The 17,612-nt window shown below is 37.0% G+C and overlaps 3 protein-coding genes across 3 annotated transcripts; 2 read left to right on the top strand and 1 right to left on the bottom strand.

Annotated features, from left to right (window-relative positions):
- Nucleotides 1-521: 521 nt before the first annotated feature.
- CBG17385 lies at nt 522-2,730 on the bottom strand (the record flags this gene model as incomplete). Its single annotated transcript, XM_045239158.1, has 7 exons — nt 522-642; nt 703-818; nt 870-948; nt 997-1,106; nt 2,109-2,348; nt 2,462-2,577; nt 2,622-2,730. The coding sequence occupies 7 exons, from the start codon at nt 2,728-2,730 to the stop codon at nt 522-524; spliced, it is 891 nt and encodes a 296-aa protein (XP_045096187.1).
- A 6,638-nt stretch (nt 2,731-9,368) lies between these two features.
- Nucleotides 9,369-11,348, top strand: Cbr-ifa-1 (the record flags this gene model as incomplete). Its single annotated transcript, XM_002643954.1, has 7 exons — nt 9,369-9,438; nt 9,486-9,646; nt 9,691-9,804; nt 9,849-10,806; nt 10,851-10,990; nt 11,042-11,260; nt 11,310-11,348. The coding sequence occupies 7 exons, from the start codon at nt 9,369-9,371 to the stop codon at nt 11,346-11,348; spliced, it is 1,701 nt and encodes a 566-aa protein (XP_002644000.1).
- Nucleotides 11,349-12,961: 1,613 nt separating this feature from the next.
- CBG17382 lies at nt 12,962-17,576 on the top strand (the record flags this gene model as incomplete). Its single annotated transcript, XM_002643953.1, has 16 exons — nt 12,962-13,118; nt 13,167-13,192; nt 14,239-14,372; nt 14,833-14,960; nt 15,006-15,092; nt 15,134-15,254; nt 15,301-15,416; nt 15,659-15,887; nt 15,940-16,088; nt 16,135-16,333; nt 16,376-16,521; nt 16,664-16,790; nt 16,835-16,939; nt 16,991-17,106; nt 17,149-17,503; nt 17,552-17,576. The coding sequence occupies 16 exons, from the start codon at nt 12,962-12,964 to the stop codon at nt 17,574-17,576; spliced, it is 2,220 nt and encodes a 739-aa protein (XP_002643999.1).
- Between the last annotated feature and the right edge of the window lie 36 nt (nt 17,577-17,612).

Here is a 17,612-nt window from a genome sequence, read left to right as displayed (position 1 = left end):
AATCAACAAAAAGTTTTTTTTGAATATCTTATTGACCGATACTGCATGTTAGCAAGGAAGACATTCATCACTGCGTAGCTTCTCCTTTCGTTTTTTTTCGTCTCTTTCGTTATCCATCTTCTCTTCCATATCAGCTGGTCTTTGTCGTTTAGACATACACAGAAATCGGATAGGGAGACAATGTGGAATCTGCCCTAGACCGGATTGAACATTTTCGAATCAAGGTCAGGCTTGCATCGGACATTCTCAGTTCTCTATCCCTTGCTTTCATCATTTTCTTCAGCTTCTCCCTTATAATGTTTACCGAGTTTTGTACTGTATTCGCTACTGTTGAACTATTATGTATAATGTATCGAAAATTCGATCGAATGAACGATTTGGAAGATGGCGGAGATGAAGAAGGCATTGTTCTACACAAGAAATACTACGAAGCCGAGAGACAAACGACGTCGCCGTTTTGGAATAGTCTATGAATGTTTGATGCTGAGAAGAAGAAACAACGAGAAGTGAAATAAGTTTATTCATTGCCCTTGATTCGCCTTCTCCCTCGCCTCGTTCAACTTTTGCACAATTTTCCTTCCAATCACAATTTTCATACTTTTGTCTCGTGTCTCATAACGAACTCCTTCTGCTTCATCAATTCTGAATTGATTTTTATTTATTTTATGGTTTTTAGAAAACGAATAAAAACGTTTGACCAACCTTAAATGAGTTCCAGCATGGGTTCCAGCAATCACAGCTAGTAAAAATCGATGATAAAGCTTGAAAGTGGGCAGACATTGGTTATCAGTATCATTTTTAGCAGAGGAGTATTTTACCTGGAAAATATCACGTTAATAAATCTCTGAAAAACTCACAAGTCAAGTTACCGTAACTTCCTGACTCTTTACAAACTTCAAAACGTTTCGAACTGAATTTTCGTACTGGCGGATGTCGGTGTATTGGTAACTGAACAAAAAATTTTTCAATAAATTTCGGGGAAATTTCGTTCCTTACGTGAACATGATATCATCAAAACGGTAGAACAGGTCACCAACAAAAAGGCGATTAGCGTATGGGTACCAGAGAACGATGCTGTCTGGAGTGTGTCCAGGAGTCCACATCACCTGAAAAAAGTTTACAAATTTCAGAATTCTCTGTCAGAAAAAACCAAAGATGACTGCCAAAATTTCATGAAAAGTGAAAACTGTGTTTCTACAGGACCGGATAAAAAAAACTACTGTATTTTCTCTAATAAAAGCCCACCAAACTTTTAACTCAATTATCTCGATTTCTTCAAAAGATATTAAAAAATCATCAACTAAGAAATCGTTAACCATATTATCACCAATATTCAATCAGTTGACAACATTTTTATTTCTCGCACATATATTGAGATAATTGAGCTCAAAATAGACGGGTTGGATGGGCTCATATGAGAAATGAAAACGGTATTTAGACTTTTTAGTAGAAAATAGTGAACGTTCAGTATCTAAAAAAGAAAGCAAGCATGTTTCGATTTGTCTGAAAATTTCAGTTCGTACTGAACGAAAATAGAGCTACAATTTTGTAATTGACAACTTTTGAGTACAAATCCAACCAAGCAAGATGAAAAGTTTTAAAATTGCCCAAAGCTTGTGTCCGTGCTAATTTTTGCAAATTTTGGTTAAATGGAGCATATCTCACCTAAACGAAATTTGTTGAAAAGATGCCAATCAGAAAACTAAAGCTGTCAAACTATCAGAAACATCAGGAAATTCTGGGTGTTTTTTAGACTGCCCGTTTTTCAGTGAGAAGGCTAAAATAGTATAAACCGTAAATAGTGATAGAAATTCGCTCCAACCGTTTCCTCTGAGCATGTTTATCTCGCTTCCTGTGAAAGATATCAGAAATTTGTGAACTGATAAATTGTTTATCATGATATCAGCAGCGTTTAATTAGTTGACACATTTTTAATAGCATGCGTAAGAGCCGAGATAAGTTTGCTCAATGAAAGTTAGGAGGGATATTTCATTAGAGTCTTCACTGTATATTCTTAACCGGAAGTGTTCGTTTGTTCATTGCTAATAATAACCTGAAAATTCCTAAACATCCAAAGTTTTTCAAATTCCAATTTTCTCTGTATTCGCTTTCCCCTCTTCTCCCGACCCACTCACTTGAACAATATTTCTCAGATTCGATTCATCGCCCAGCAATATTTTATCCCCATCGTTTAGCCATCGGGTCACTTTGTAGGTTTGGATCTCCCAGTGCCAGCTACTATCCATCAAGCGGGTATAGTATTTGTTCTTGCGTCCCGCACACAAATCTTCCACCAAATGTGCCAATCCATTACTGCCCGTCGTCGAAAACCGCCAATTTCCTCCGGTCTAAACCGCGCCAAGATGGATTTTTAGAGGAACGAAACGAATTGTATGCGTGTGTGTGGGGGTGAGAAGGGGAAAACGAAAAGTAAACGCGTGGAGGGAGAGGGGAGACCAACCTGTTCCGGATGATTATGAGTGTTGACAACAATAAGTTTCACATTCTGCATGAACGACAAAGAACGAAGGTAATGATAGATGTTTCCGCAACCACAACCAGTATCAATTAGTAAAGCTGGAAAAAAAAAGATATAGCGAATTTTCAAAAATTTCAATCACCCGTGTCCCCGGCGCCAAGAATCAGATACATTAAAGGATAACATTCTCGACCATCTTCTTCTCGAATCCAGTAAATATTGTCAGCCAGCTTGTCGTGGGTGAAGCTCATTTTGGTGTGATGGGAAAATGTGTAGTGGGGGAGGAAGATGGAATATATAAAACGGTTTTGCAATGCATTATAAATTTGGTAGTCATGGTCCTCTATGGCAGAGTGATCATTCATCATGTGTGTATCGAACAAAAATTCTAATGAAGAAACGAATACGCATGTTGTTATGAAACTTTGCCTGAAATGAGAAAAAACAAACTGTTCTCAAGATGAACATTTTGAAAGTTCGGGAAAATGGTGAGCAGCATACTTGTAAAATTCCGGGCCGACCCGCCAAAGCCCGGGCCCGGGCCGGGCCGGGCCTGAGGAAATTTTCAAGGCCCGGGCCCGGCCGGGAAGGCCCGGTATCAAAATTGTGTATTTTTGAGCCAAATTTTGAGCTCTCAATATAATTCCCTCCATTTTTTGTTATTTTGGATTGTTTGTCTGTTTGCTCTAAAAAGATAAAAAAAAACCCAAAAAAAAATTTATGTGTTTTTTGAAATTTTCAAAACTTGTAAAATGACAGGCCCACCGGGCCTCCGAAAAGCCCAGTTCGGCCCGTTACAAGTATAGTGAGCAGGAAAAAAATTTGATACAAACAACAAATTATTTTTTTGAGATCATTAGGTCTGTTGTTATATTCTTCAAATTGGTTAGAGGGCTAAACAGTTTTTTGATGAATAATTTCCGTATTTCTTTCCGTATCTTCTTTCCTTATCTTCAAATTTTATGCTTAGAAGATCACAGAAAAATGTCATTTCAGCGCAAACGACCCAGGTTTCAGAGATGCCATACAAAGTCTACAATGTAAACACGTTATTACAGTAATCCCATTTTTCAATTCTTGTGAAAAATCATTAATTACAGTACAGCTCAAACGGCTATGAAAAAACATGATTTTCAATCGGTTTTTTGACCGTTTTGACGTGTTTCAGGGGTCTAGAACTCGTCTGTCAAACTTCCGATCACTTTGAAAACTTTGGAAGGTGTAAAACAGACATGAATTAAAAAATTTGCGTTTGCAGCATTTTTGGAAAATCCTAGTTTTTCAGTTGGTTGCCGATTTCTGAAAGACACCAATTTCTAAAAAATGTTTCACTTTCTCAGTACAAAGCCGTGAAAAAATGGCTGTTTTCAGAAATTAACAAATAGCTGGAAATGGGGAATTTTCGAAAATTTCTATAAATGCAATGTTTTTGGTTTAGGTTTGTTTCACACCCTCCAAAATATTCCAAGTGTTCGGAAACTTGAAAACCAAGCTCCAGACTTCTTAATATAGTCAAAATGACCGGAAATAAACTGCAAAATACGTATTTCATATCTTATTGACCGGGACTGTATATGCATTACAATATTCTCTTATCTTATCCCTCGAAAAAAATACTGATTCTGAAATGTGTGTTTTTTTCCCATTATTTCTTTATTGATCGGTTCTTTTAGTTTTTATTTCTCAATAATTCTGATAAAAAGCCCAATTTCCCAATGTTAATAGGACCTAAACTCTCACAGATAACGATGCAAAGTTTTAATCCTTTCTAGAAAACTGCCCAAGTTTTCGTGTTTTGCAACTTTCAAGAAACCAATTTTTCGTCAATCATACGGAACAATCATAGGAAACAGAATGGTTTTCTTGAAAATTAGCCAATTCTCCATCTCCAATTCCAATCACCACTATTCCAATTTTCCATTTATTTCCAACAATGCCCGGTCACAGTTTCCATTTTTTATACTTCAAGTCCTCTCTTGAAAACTACGCCAACTCAAATACGGTTACGCGTAATTGAATGTTTGTGCTCGCTTTTTCGTATTGTATTCAATATAGTTGGGTCGCATCCAGTTTCAATGAAGAATTTCGTATTCAAAGTGGCAACTTTTTTTTCCTACCTGCAACTTCTGTTTTGTTGACAAATTCCTCTTCGGCCTCAGTTTTTCAGCATCTGTACAAAAAGAGGGTTTCCTTTTTCCGGAAACAAATACAGTAACACCTTCTTTTTTATTTTCAAAAAATAATACATAGTTCTAAACTCTGACTCATAGTGGTGGGTTTCGTTATTCTCCCTACCTTTATCGGTTTTCGAGAAACTCCAAAAAAAAAATTTTGCCGAGTGTGTGCGGGAGGGAAAACGACATGAATCATACAGTACCTTATATAAATAGATCAAATTTCGGAGGGGAGAACCCACTTCAGAATCGACTTGGTTGATTTTGCTTGCTATACCTTTTTCCCTGCTATGCCCTTTTTCGGTGATTTTGATTTTGAGGTTTCATTCAGGATTATATTTTCAATTAAAAGTTTGTGTAGGTTCAAATCGCGTGCTGCAAATATTTATGACACCCCAGGTCTCAGGTACACAAACAACTTGTATAGTTTTTATGGTTTGTGAAACTTCAAAAAAGTGAGCAAAACAAAAGTTGGGTAAACTTTATATATTCGTTTTTTGAGGTATATGTTTTCCATTGAGTTCAATAAGATATACAAAAACTCACTTTTCAGTTCACTTACAGTTATTTTGACCAGTTTCAGAGGTCTGGAGCTCGGCTGTCGAGTTTCCGACCACTTTGAAAATATTGAAAGCTGTAAAACTGACCTAGATTGAGAATATTTCATCCACAGAATTTTTTGAAAATTACTAGTTTTTCAGCTATTTGTCGTTTTTAGAAAGACACTCTTTTTGGCCAGTAGCCGATTTTTGAACATATACATTTAAATTTTTTGGCTCCAAAAACCGCAATTTTTGATCCCAGATAGCTTTAAAACTGTCTGAAAGTTAGCAAATTTTCAATCGGAAAACTGTGATTTAGGCTTAAAAATTCAGATTTTCAAGTGGTTTTTTGGAAATAAAGTACCCCATTTTTTAATTTTTTTTAACCCGAAAAAAAACCATCCAAAAGAAGCGTTTTTAGAAAAATTGTCGGGCCAAAAAAGGGTGTGTTTGAAAACCGACATAAAGCAGAAAACTAAGAATTTTTGAAGAATTCTGTGAATGCAACGATTTCAATCTATGTCTGTTTTATACTCTATAAAATTTCCATAGTGATCGTAATCTTGACAGCCGATCTCCAGACTTCTGAAAAAGGTCAAAATTGCGGAAAACTAACTTAAAAATACATTTTTTGATAATAATCTTATTGAACAATACTGTAAATAATTATAAAAAATAGGCTGAACAAATTGTCGTTGTCTTTTTTGAAGCTGATTTTAGTTATTTTAGTTCCCGATTCAATTTCCTAGTTTTTCCCTTTCAAATTATGAACTACTAATCATCATTATGCAATAGTTATTGGTTTTGACAGTAACATCATGGGAAAGAGTTCTAAAAACAACTCAAACTGACACAAATCGACTTTTCTGCCCCGTGCCGCCACCGTTTGACGCTGTCCTCTCGCCGTTTTACGCAATCTCTCCGCGCTCGATTTTAGACCGGTCGACTAGTAGATGATCCTCAGTAATTATGAAGTTTTTCACCACCCATAGGCCGCCCGATTTTCCTATATGCTTCCCCCCTCTCGGCCTCTATTCTACCTCAATTCGTTTTCAAAGGGCTGCCATTTTTATTTTTGTTTACTGTACACATCGAAAGGTTTCCAATCCTTTTTCTCTTATGTACTTTTTCGAAAAAAAAAAAACTACCACCACCAGCAGCCGTTCAAATCTCTGTTTGAGCTGTGAGAAATCTCTTTTTTATGTATACCGCCGTGCTGAAACGCAGGCTAACTATTTATCTTTACCATTTTTTTTTCCAGAAACTCGTTCAAACGGATACTTCTCTCAGCGGAGAAGCGGTACCTATAACCAATCGACCATTTTTCAAAAATGATGGAAATAACTAGAGAAAGTGAGTTTGTTTCTAGATATAATCATTATTCAAACTATTCCAATGATTTTGGGGTGAGTTGTCGGGAAAGACTATTTGCTTTAAAAATTATTATTTGAAATCGAACGATCAGAAACCATGCAAAAACTGTAAAAATGTGTAAGAATTAATTGAAAAAAGAGAGACCAGGATGCATCAAGATTGACAAGCACATTGGTAAATAAGAGCCTCTTCATCTGGCCTTGTCGCAATTTTTTTCAATTGATATCTCCCCCCTCCGTTTTGTCATTGAGACATTTACTCAATTTATCAGTGCTCAGCGCTAGCTAGCTCATTTTTTATTCCTAGATCTCTATAGTTTTAGTGGGAAGAAAACAAGCAAAGAAAGAAATACACCATGTTTACAACTACACGCCCGGGTGAGTTCAGGGGAATATTTTTCAAAAGTTGAATTTGAAAAATTTTCTAGATGATTTTGAGAATTTTGAAAAAAAATCGTGAAACTGAAAAAAATATCGAATTTTTTGAAACTCCAAAAATCGGAAAATTTGGAGACAGTTGAAATTCAAAAAATTGGAATTAGGAGATTCTCGAAAAATGCAGAATTTTTAGTTTTTTTTCTCAAAATAGCTAAAATCGCAAAACATTGAATTTCTCGAAATTCCAGAAAATCCAAAAATTTTTCAAAATTCCGAAAATCGGAAAACCTGATTTTTTGATATTTCAATAACCTAAAAATACAGAGTTTTTAATCGAAATTTCAAAATTTGGAAAGTGTGCAAAACTTTTTGGGCTTCCATGAACTCTGAAATTTCTGAATTTTGAGAATTTTTTCTGTAATTTCTATTCATAATTGTGAAAATCTCAAAAATTGGAGACATTGGAATTTTTTAAAATTGAAAAATTGAAAAATACTGAATTTTTCAATTTTCAAAAATCGGAAAATTCAGAATTGACAAAATTCAAAAATCGGAACATTTGATTTTTCCGACTTTTCAAAAATTGGAAAATTTTAAAATTTTCAATATCCTAAAAGTCGAAACATTTTGAATTTTTAAAAATTTCGAAATTCCAAAAATCGGAAAACCTGGAATTTCGTAAAATTCCAAAAATCGGAATTTATCAGAATACGAAATAATCCATTTTTCAAAATACTGCAAAATCGGGAAATTTCAAAACATCAGAAAAATTCAAAATATTAAAATTTCAGGAAAAAATGTTTTTCCTTCAAATTGAAAAATCATTACAAAATTAGAATAGGATAATAAAATTTAAAATTTCGCAAAATCGGAAACTCTTGGAATATAAAAAGTCTTCTAATTCATAAATCTTTACAATTAAATCTCGAAAGTGATATAAGTAGAGTAGTAGAAGTGGTGTGAAGATTTAATCGCTTTGGTTTAACCAGTTACACACATACACTCGAACACTCGTCAAAAACTGTTGTTCCGAAAAACAAAACGGAAATATACCTCATTTTCTATTCTCCCTACAATTTTCGAACCAATTTATGAATAGTTTGCAATTCGAAATTGGAGACAATGGTGGTATGTTCTTATTTCTGGGTTTTATTTTTGTACTACCTCAACTTCAAGGTCTCTTTTTACCTCAATTTAATTTTTTCTTTCCTAGCTGAGGACTGTTTGTACATTCCGAGAGACGTTGTCTAGTTTTTTCTTCCTCGGTTTTTTTTGTCCCTCAATGCGTAGGTAGCAATTTGGCATCATGAATCATCACCACCTTTTGAAATGTCATTTCGCACTTTTTCTTGGGTATCGTATGAATTTTATGCAAAAACGCATGTCCAATAGGCGGATACGGTTGAGAATTGAGGTGGAGAATCGTTTACGACGTAAGGGTTGACTGAGTTGGCGAGAGGAGATGATTTTTGGAGGACGCGCCCATCGAATCCTTTTTTTCCCGCATTCACCGTATATCAAGAAGCCGTTCCGTCCATTTCTCACACCTCTTTTCATTCGTGCGCCCTTTTTGAAGTTGATTCTTGATGGTTAGAGACCTCTCTCTTCACATTTTTCTCTCGAAAAAGGATCTGCCTTCAAATAAACCATACATATATGCAAACAATTATGATTTCATGTCCTTAGAAGGAAACTGACAATAATAATATTTGCGTTTTTTCTCTTCTTCTTCTTCTTTTCGTATTCCCTTTTTTAGTTTACCTCGTTACTCATACTTTTCTTAGAAAAAGAAAGTCTGAAAACTCCAATTTCGCTTGTTCCACTCTCTATTGTTCTTATAGAAGGTACATGAGGTATAAAAATGATCGTAGGGCACAATGTTTTGACTTATAATCATGTCGGAAGGGTATATTGTGTCTTTGCCGTCGTCCCGACGCTCTAGTACTTCTAGCATACTCAGCGACAAGAGTTCCACGCGTACTGTAAATTACGAAATAATCGAACGAAAGAGTAAGTTAAGCTTTAGTACTCAGCACGCGAGTTCAACCACTATCGCCAAGAAGAGAAAATTTGCGAATTTCTGTTAATCCCTTTTGTCTACATGCTATGATCATTAGGGTGAATCTTTACTGTGCGTAGGTAGCAAGGAGGAGCAAGTATTCGGAGGGAGGGAAAAATGTTAAATAAAAAGTGAGGAGCAGCAAGCAGAAATTTGACGCCCACCTCGCCCTTTCGCGCAAAAGGGACTGTCGTTTTTTCCGCTTTTGTCTCTCGGGGCCTCCCGTCTAATTCCTTGGTCACACAATTCTCGGCAAAAGGTTGCCACCACCAGCCCCAACTCACAACTCATTTCGAAATTTTTCAAAGCTGCCGACAGCAGTTGAGAGAAAACACTTTTTATTAAATTTGCCACGTTTCAGCGATGTCTTTCACCTCTACCACCCCTTCAGCAAGGGCTCCACTTGGAGGAAGGACCACTGGAAATGTTACTTGTGAGATTGTTACTCCCTTGCAATTTTTAATACTTAAATGCTTACAGCGCAAGACCGTATGCTTAAAATCGTGACCGAGATGCGCTCTGGCGCCGGATCTGGCTCGCCATTCGGTTCCAATGCCGCTTCGACCATCCGTGACTCTCGCGAACGTGAGAAGAAAGAGATGAGCGACTTGAACGATCGACTTGCTAGCTACATCGAAAAGGTGTGTCGAAGAAACCACACCCAAATCATTATATATTTTTTTAGGTCCGCTTCCTCGAAGCCCAGAACAGAAAGTTGGCCGCCGATCTCGACGCGCTTCGCTCCAAATGGGGAAAGGACACGCACAACATCCGCAACATGTACGAAGGGGAGCTTTCGGTATGAAATTAGGATTCTAGGTTACGGTAACGAAGTTTTTGTAGGATGCCCAAAAGTTGATTGATGACACCAACAAGCAACGTAAGGATATGGAGAGCCAAATCAAGAAGATGCAAGATGAGCTCGCAGAGCTCCGTAGAAAATACGAGGACGCCATCAAGGGACGTGAACACGATCGTGCTAAGATTGACGATCTTCTCGTCCAGCTTTCCAAGATCGAAGCTGAGATCAGCCTCTTGAAACGCCGTATCGGGCAACTTGAGGACGAGGTCAAGCGCATCAAGCAAGAGAATCAGCGTATGCTCTCTGAGCTTCAAAGAGCCCGTACCGACTTGGACCAGGAGACCCTCAACCGCATCGACTACCAGAATCAAGTGCAAACTCTTCTCGAGGAGATCGACTTCTTGCGTCGTGTCCATGACAACGAAATCAAGGAGCTCCAAACTTTGGCCTCCCGTGATACCACTCCAGAGAACCGCGAGTTCTTCAAGAACGAGTTGTCCTCTGCTATCCGTGATATCCGTGAGGAATACGACCAAGTCAACAACGTCCACCGTAATGATATGGAATCGTGGTACCGTCTCAAGGTCCAAGAGATTCAGACCCAGTCAGCCAGACAGAGCATGGAACAAGGATACGCCAAGGAAGAGGTCAAAAGACTTCGCACCCAGCTTGCGGATCTGCGTGGAAAACTCGCTGATCTTGAATCTCGCAACTCCCTTCTCGAGAAACAAATCCAAGAGCTCAACTATCAATTGGAAGACGACCAGAGATCATACGAAGCTGCCCTCAACGACAGAGATTCGCAGATCAGAAAAATGCGCGAGGAATGCCAAGCCCTTATGGTCGAGCTCCAGATGCTTCTCGATACCAAGCAAACCCTCGATGCCGAAATTGCCATCTACAGAAAGATGTTGGAAGGAGAGGAGAACCGTGCTGGACTCAAGCAACTTGTCGAGCAAGTCGTCAAGACCCACGCCATTTCCCAAGAAACCGACACAGGTAATCAACAAAGAGAATACCTAAAAATGAACTAGATATTTCAGAAACGATGAGAGTTGTGAAGGGCGAGACCGCCTCCCGTCAATCCTTCCAACGTTCAGCCAAGGGAAATGTTTCTATCCACGAGGCATCGCCAGATGGAAAGTACATCGTCCTCCAGAATACTCATCGTGCCAAGGACGAGGTTTGTATTAACCGTTTTTTGTTTTTTTTTTTTCGAATTCAAATTTTTCAGGCAATCGGTGAGTGGAAGCTGAAGAGACGTATCGACGGAAAGCGCGAGATTGTCTACACCGTTCCAAGAGACTTTGTCCTCCGCGCCGGAAAGACGCTCAAGATCTTTGCCCGTAACCAAGGAGTCGCCTCGCCACCTGATCAATTGGTCTATGACGCCGAAGACTCGTTCGGAAGCGGAAACAACGTCCAAACCATCCTCTTCAATAAAGAAGGAGAGGTACGGCTACGGAATTTCAGCTAATTAAATTCAAACGGTTTTTTTTCAGGAACGTGCTACCCACATCCAACGCCAGAGCACTGCCTAAACCAGCAAAACTTCTCTACAAATCTTTAATTCAGATATATTGTAACGATTTCTTGTTGAAACCAACGTCCCCACGCTCTTATAAATTCCCTACCACCTTCTTCACGTCTCTGTAATCTTCTTTCTTCTATTTGATTTCAATAAAGCATTTTTTTTTTGATTTTACGAATAGCAATAAATCAACAATTTTGTAAACAGATTGCAGGAAGTTTACCACCAAGTGTTTTCCAAGATTCTTATCCATATGGCTCGAAAAATCTGAACTTCAAGTTTCAGGAAGTTATCTATCTCTTTAGTTATCTGTAATTTTTTTTATGTTTTCTGATTAGCCTTCTGATTAGTCTTGATCTCTACGATCTCTGTCAAAGTATTTCATCAAGAAGTTCAGGAAAATTGATTGATTTCCACGGCGCGATGTGGTCCATATGTCTTATTGGAGGCGGCTCTTGCTCACTCTGAGAAACATGTCTTGCCAATTGTCTTGAGCTCTTCATTCTTATCCCAACCAACATGAAGAAATGTCTCGAAAGAAACAAATGAAGAAATTAGAAACATGAAGTCTCGTGGAAATAAAAAAATGATGGTGAAAATCGATAAAGTAAAAGAAAATGACGAAGTTCACATATAGAATCAAAATTTGATGGAGATGTATGCGACTTTTATATTCTGCAAATCTATATTTTTTTCAGATACAATTCAACCCAACTGAAGCAGCCAAGAAAGTTGTACTCGGCTGTATCTGGTGACACTTACGTTTTCTTCCGAAGAAACACTTCTGGAATCTTACTACAAAATTTCCCATCATTTATCACAGTTTCATGGATCACTATTTCAGGTGACAACTTTTTCCATACTTGAAAGATTAGGGCCGAGTTGTGAAATTTCTGAAGGAAGCCCGGCCCAGCTTAATGAATTTATGTTTTTCTTTCATGTTAATCAATAATCTTTAGAATTTTTAAACGATCAATTGTTTCATTAACGACTTCTTCTCAGACGTTCATCTCTCCTGATTACCCTTTGCCATACAACTTCTTTGGTACTTGCCAAACATTACTTGTGGCTCCGGACCAGTGCGAACCAAGTTTAGTAACAAACGAAATATTGAATATTGCAGTCACTATATCAAATTGAACGTCAGCGATATTGATGTGGAAAACATACACGATCATGTCACCTTCTATGATGGAAACAATACGTCTAGTGAGTTCCTCTTGGAACAGTGAGTTTGAATTTTCGACATGAAAAATTAACATTCTGACGATTTCAGTCTTACTGGAACTCATCAGGCTTTAACACTCTCATCCAACGATAACATGATGACTATTAAATTCTATTCTGATAGCTCTCACGGCTGACGTGGATACCATTTCGTCGCGTTTGCAGGTGGTTTTTTGAAGTTAGAAATTAGTCAACAATTATTACAGTACCCAAATCTACTTTCAAACCTACACAAGTTTTGATCCCTACAATGGAAGAAAGTAATTCTGGCAAATACGGGAAGCCGACCCAAATAATGGATGAACTACCATCTAAGGACTCTCTTGTTGACTCATTCTGGCTCATCGATTCTGAAAACTTCAGGAACAGACAACCTGCAAAGTTCAGGTTCCAAACATGGATTCTTTTTTTATTTATTTTATACATTTTGCGTTGTTTTTATCACAATCGGTACTCTGTTCGGAGGTTTTGCTCTTTATAAGAACTTGTACCCTACGAAACCAGAAACTTTATTTGCCAACGAGATGGTCCGATTCCGGAATGATGATACTGGGTATGATTTTAAAGGGGTTTTTCAGTTATTTTTAAAATTCATTTTCAGATCGGTGGTCACTATTGAGAACTGATGTGAACTGCAAACTTCGATAATTTAAAATTGTGATTTTTTTGAATCTGTGTTCCAACTTTTGAAATAAATTCCATTTTCCCTGAATGTGTTCTTGATATTAAATTTTCGTTTTTTTAATGCGGCTAGCTGATTTTGTTGATTGTTCCGTATATAATTAGATTTGTTTTCAGAAGATTTTCAGTGTCATTTGCTTTAGCCATAAAACGTTTGTCTAACTTGAATTTTGCAATTTTTGTTTATTCGTCCCGATGAAAATCTTCCGATTTAGAAGGAGAGGAGACGTGTGCAGGACTCAAGCAAAGCAACATGTCGAGTAATTCGTCAAGACACACATCATCTCCAAAAAACTGACACAAGAAAAATAGGTTAAGCGGAGAGAACATCTGAAAATTGGATTTCAAAACAATGAGAGTTATGAAAAATCCGCTACCACCTTCTTCACGTCTTTGTAATCTTTTTCCATTTGACTTCAATAAAGCATTTATTCTTGAAAATTCTTTTTTCTCGATTTAACGATTAGCAATAAATAAACAATTTTGTAAACAAATTGCAGGAAGTTTACTACCACATCTTTTTTGCGATCGTTATCCATATGACTCATAAATCCATAGCTAAGTACACTTCTAAACTGTTTTTATTTTAAGAATAAGTATTTCTGGATCAAATAAATTAGATATAATAGAACTCGACAAATACTACTAAGCTATACTATTTGAAAAACTATATTCCCTCAGTCAACAAAGTTCAAAGTCGAAAAGGGGCTATTCCTGGCCGGGCCAAGCCTGTATTTTCAAAGATGTTTCGGCTATAACTTTGTTAATAGCAGTTTTTGTCCAAAAATATTAATTTTGAAAAAAACTGGGCACGGTTTACAATTCGAATCTGATTTTTATGAAAACGGACCACATGTCTCATTGGAGGCGGCCCTTGCTCACTCTTAAAAATCATTTCTTGCAATCTTTCTTGAGTTTTTCATTCTTATCCCAATCAAAATGAAAAAATGTGAGTATTGTTTTAGTTTTGATTTCTTAAAAATATTTTTCAGACCTTTGGATCGTTTCGATACTTCTTTGCCTTTTTCCTGAGCCGACTGTATCTGAGTGTTCCAAGACTTATTTCAAGAATGAATCGACTTGCTCAGGAAATTTTGAATGTGTCAATGGTGGTTGTTGGATCCAGGTTAGTTTTGAAATTTTTACGAAGTTGAAATTATAATTAATTTATGATTGATCCAAGTCCTACGAAAGGGATATACCTCAATCTTCAAGGAAAAGGAAACAAGCTCTTCGTGTATATGACAACATCAGGAAAGCAAAAACAGGAATTTCTCCAAAAGTAATATTAGCTTCGGAGCATTTTGTCACCGGAATTTTGATCACCGAGATATTTTGCCACGACGACATTGATAGAACACAACTGAAAAATCGAAGAATTGAAAAAAAATTTTTATTGAAAACAAGGTTTAAGAGTGATTTCCGAACACTCAGTGTCAACTTTTTTTCAAGGACCGCTATAATCATATAGATCCAAAATTTTGTAGTCTGGAACCTATCCGTATTATAAAAAACTCCCGGTGGCAAAATATCCCAGAGTTGCAATAATAATTTGCAATACATTTCTTTTAAAATAATTTTTCTAGAGAATCAGAGAGGACCGACGAGAGATCTTATTTGGCTGACGTTGGTCAAGGATTTTTAATCAAATGGGACGAAAGTTGCTATTCAAATACAGACGCACCACATTACATTTTTAATCGAGAAATCTTGGGTATTTGAATTCATTTTTAACGCTTTCTAAGTACGTTCTTAATAGATCCGTACTATTGTGGTCCACATCTTCGTTATATTGGAAACGAAGTAGTGACAGTTCAAAAAGAAAAACGTGCCAAATCTCAGTTCTGTGAGTAATAACATTATTATAACTTCAATTTATTGCTTCAGATTGTCGATATCACATGGTCCCGTTGAATTCAAATATTACCTCTGAAACGATTTATGTTATTTCTGGAACTAGTAACACCTTTGATGTTTTTGACGGAAATAATGAGCGATATAAAATAACGTATGTTTTTTTTTTCAATGGTTTAAAAAATCGTTTTGATTTCAAGAGGACAAATTGTTTCCCGGGATTATTGGAAGTATGTTGACTTTGAAAAACAATACAGCGGAACTTATTGGCAAGGAGCAGACTTGGAATATATATATGCAATCACCACAAAACGATGTATGTTTTATTTCGCATTGCAGAATAATTCGAAACATAATTTTACCTCTATTAGACACGCTGAACCTTGTATTGTTCTAAGCCGCACTTGAAGAGTCTTTCTGTGAGAAAAGCGCTATTTTAATAAACGGGCCGTTCCGATACAGGTTTTATAGTAAACTACGAAATTCGATACAATTCGTGCTCAGTATTGAATTGAAGACTTATTTATTCTCGTATTTCTGCTAAATTTTTCTTTTCGGCATGCGTTTGCCAAGATGAACCTGTTGAAGTGTCAAATGGACAAGTAATCCATATTCAATCGCCTGGTTTTCCTGATTTCATGTGCCCATCATCTAAATGCGAAAAACGCGTTACATTTTCCAAATACAATGGTTCCGACGAATATATTCAACGAGCTTTGGTAACACTGGAAGCTCGAGCAAAAACCGGAACTAATTTCAGTCTGGTTTCCACAAACTTCGATGTTCGGTGAGATTTATGAAAGTTGCGTTCACAGTTTCAGAAAAAAATGTATTTGAAGCTTCGACAATGACATATATTCAACAGTTTTCACTAATTTTCTCCTTGAACCAGTAGATATGAAAGTTGAGCATAGCACCCAGCTAAATTTATATCATGGGCCAGAAGGCCATTTCAACATGACAATTCGAAGCATACAAATCAGAAAAGGTACGCTTAAGGAGGTTGAATTTGATACGACATAATAAAGTTCCAGATTGTGCCTGTTCGCTTTTTAAGCAGAAGAAATATGACAAGCAAGAGCACAAAATTAAAATCAAAATTCCTGCTCACTGTGAGTTGATATTCTGTGATTGGACGATCGCATCAGGCGGAAAAAAGGAGATGACGGTGAAAATCGATAATGGGAAAGAAAATGACGAAGTTCATATATGGAATCAAAATTCGATGGAGAAGTATGCCACAGTTACCTTGTTCAGACTTTTTTTTTGTTTTAGATACAATTCAACTCAATTGAAGCAGCCAAGAAAGTTGTACTTGACTACATGCAGTGACACTCACGTCTCTTTTCGGAGAAACACTTCTGGAGTCTTGCAACAAAATTTTCCATCATTGGTCACAGTTTCATGGATCACTGCTTCAGGTGGGCACTTTGTTTCATACTTGAAAAATCAGTACCCGTATCGCATGCTTCGCCAAATCGAATTTTGAAAATTCAAGAAAAATGCCCGGTCCCGCTTAGCTAAAGTATGTTTTTTTCCCAAATTACTTTTTACGATCTTCAGATACAATGTGTTATAAACAGTCAAATGTTTCATTAACAACCACCCCTCAGGCATTCATATCTCCTAACTACCCATTACCATACAACTTCTTTGGTACATGCCAAACACTACTCGTGGCTCCTGACAAGTATAAGCCAAATTTAAAATCAAACAAAATATTGAATATTGCAGTCACTATATCAAATTGAACGTCAGCGATTTTGATGTGGAAAACATACATGATCATGTCAGCTTCTATGATGGAAACAATACGTCTAGTGAGTTCCTCTTGGAACAGTGAGTTTGAATTTTTGATTTCGCTAGAACTTAAACGAATAATGATTTCAGACTAACTGGAACTCATCAGGCATTAACACTTTCATCTAGCTGCAACATGATGACTGTAAACTTCTTTTCTGACGGCTCTCATGGCCGACGTGGATACCATTTTATCGCGTTTGCAGGTAGTTTTTACGCGATTTGAAATTTGACAATAAGTGTTACAGTAGCCAACCCTACTCCCAAATCTACAGAAGTTGCGATGCCTACAATGGAAGAAACTAGTTCTAACAAACTTGGAAAGCTAACTCAAATAATGGACCACCTCCAATCTAATGACTCCTTTGTTGACCCATTCTGGCTCATCGAATCTGAAAACGCGACCACTTCAGGAACAGACAACCTGCAAAATTCAGGTTCCAAACATGGATTCTTTTTTTATTTATTTTATACATTTTGCGTTGTTTTTATCACAATCGGTACTCTGTTCGGAGGTTTTGCTCTTTATAAGAACTTGTACCCTAAGAAACCAGAAACTTCATTTGCCAACGAGATGGTCCGATTCCGGAATGATGATACTGGGTATGATTTTAAAGGGGTTTTTCAGTTATTTTTAAAATTCATTTTCAGATCGGTGGTCACTATTGAGAACTGATGTTAATGAGATACCTGCAATTATTCAGACCCGTGA

This window comes from Caenorhabditis briggsae, assembly GCF_000004555.2.
Source record: "Caenorhabditis briggsae complete genome, chrX, whole genome shotgun sequence".
Classification (NCBI taxonomy): domain Eukaryota; kingdom Metazoa; phylum Nematoda; class Chromadorea; order Rhabditida; family Rhabditidae; genus Caenorhabditis; species Caenorhabditis briggsae.
This window is presented reverse-complemented; position numbering and strand designations above follow the sequence as displayed.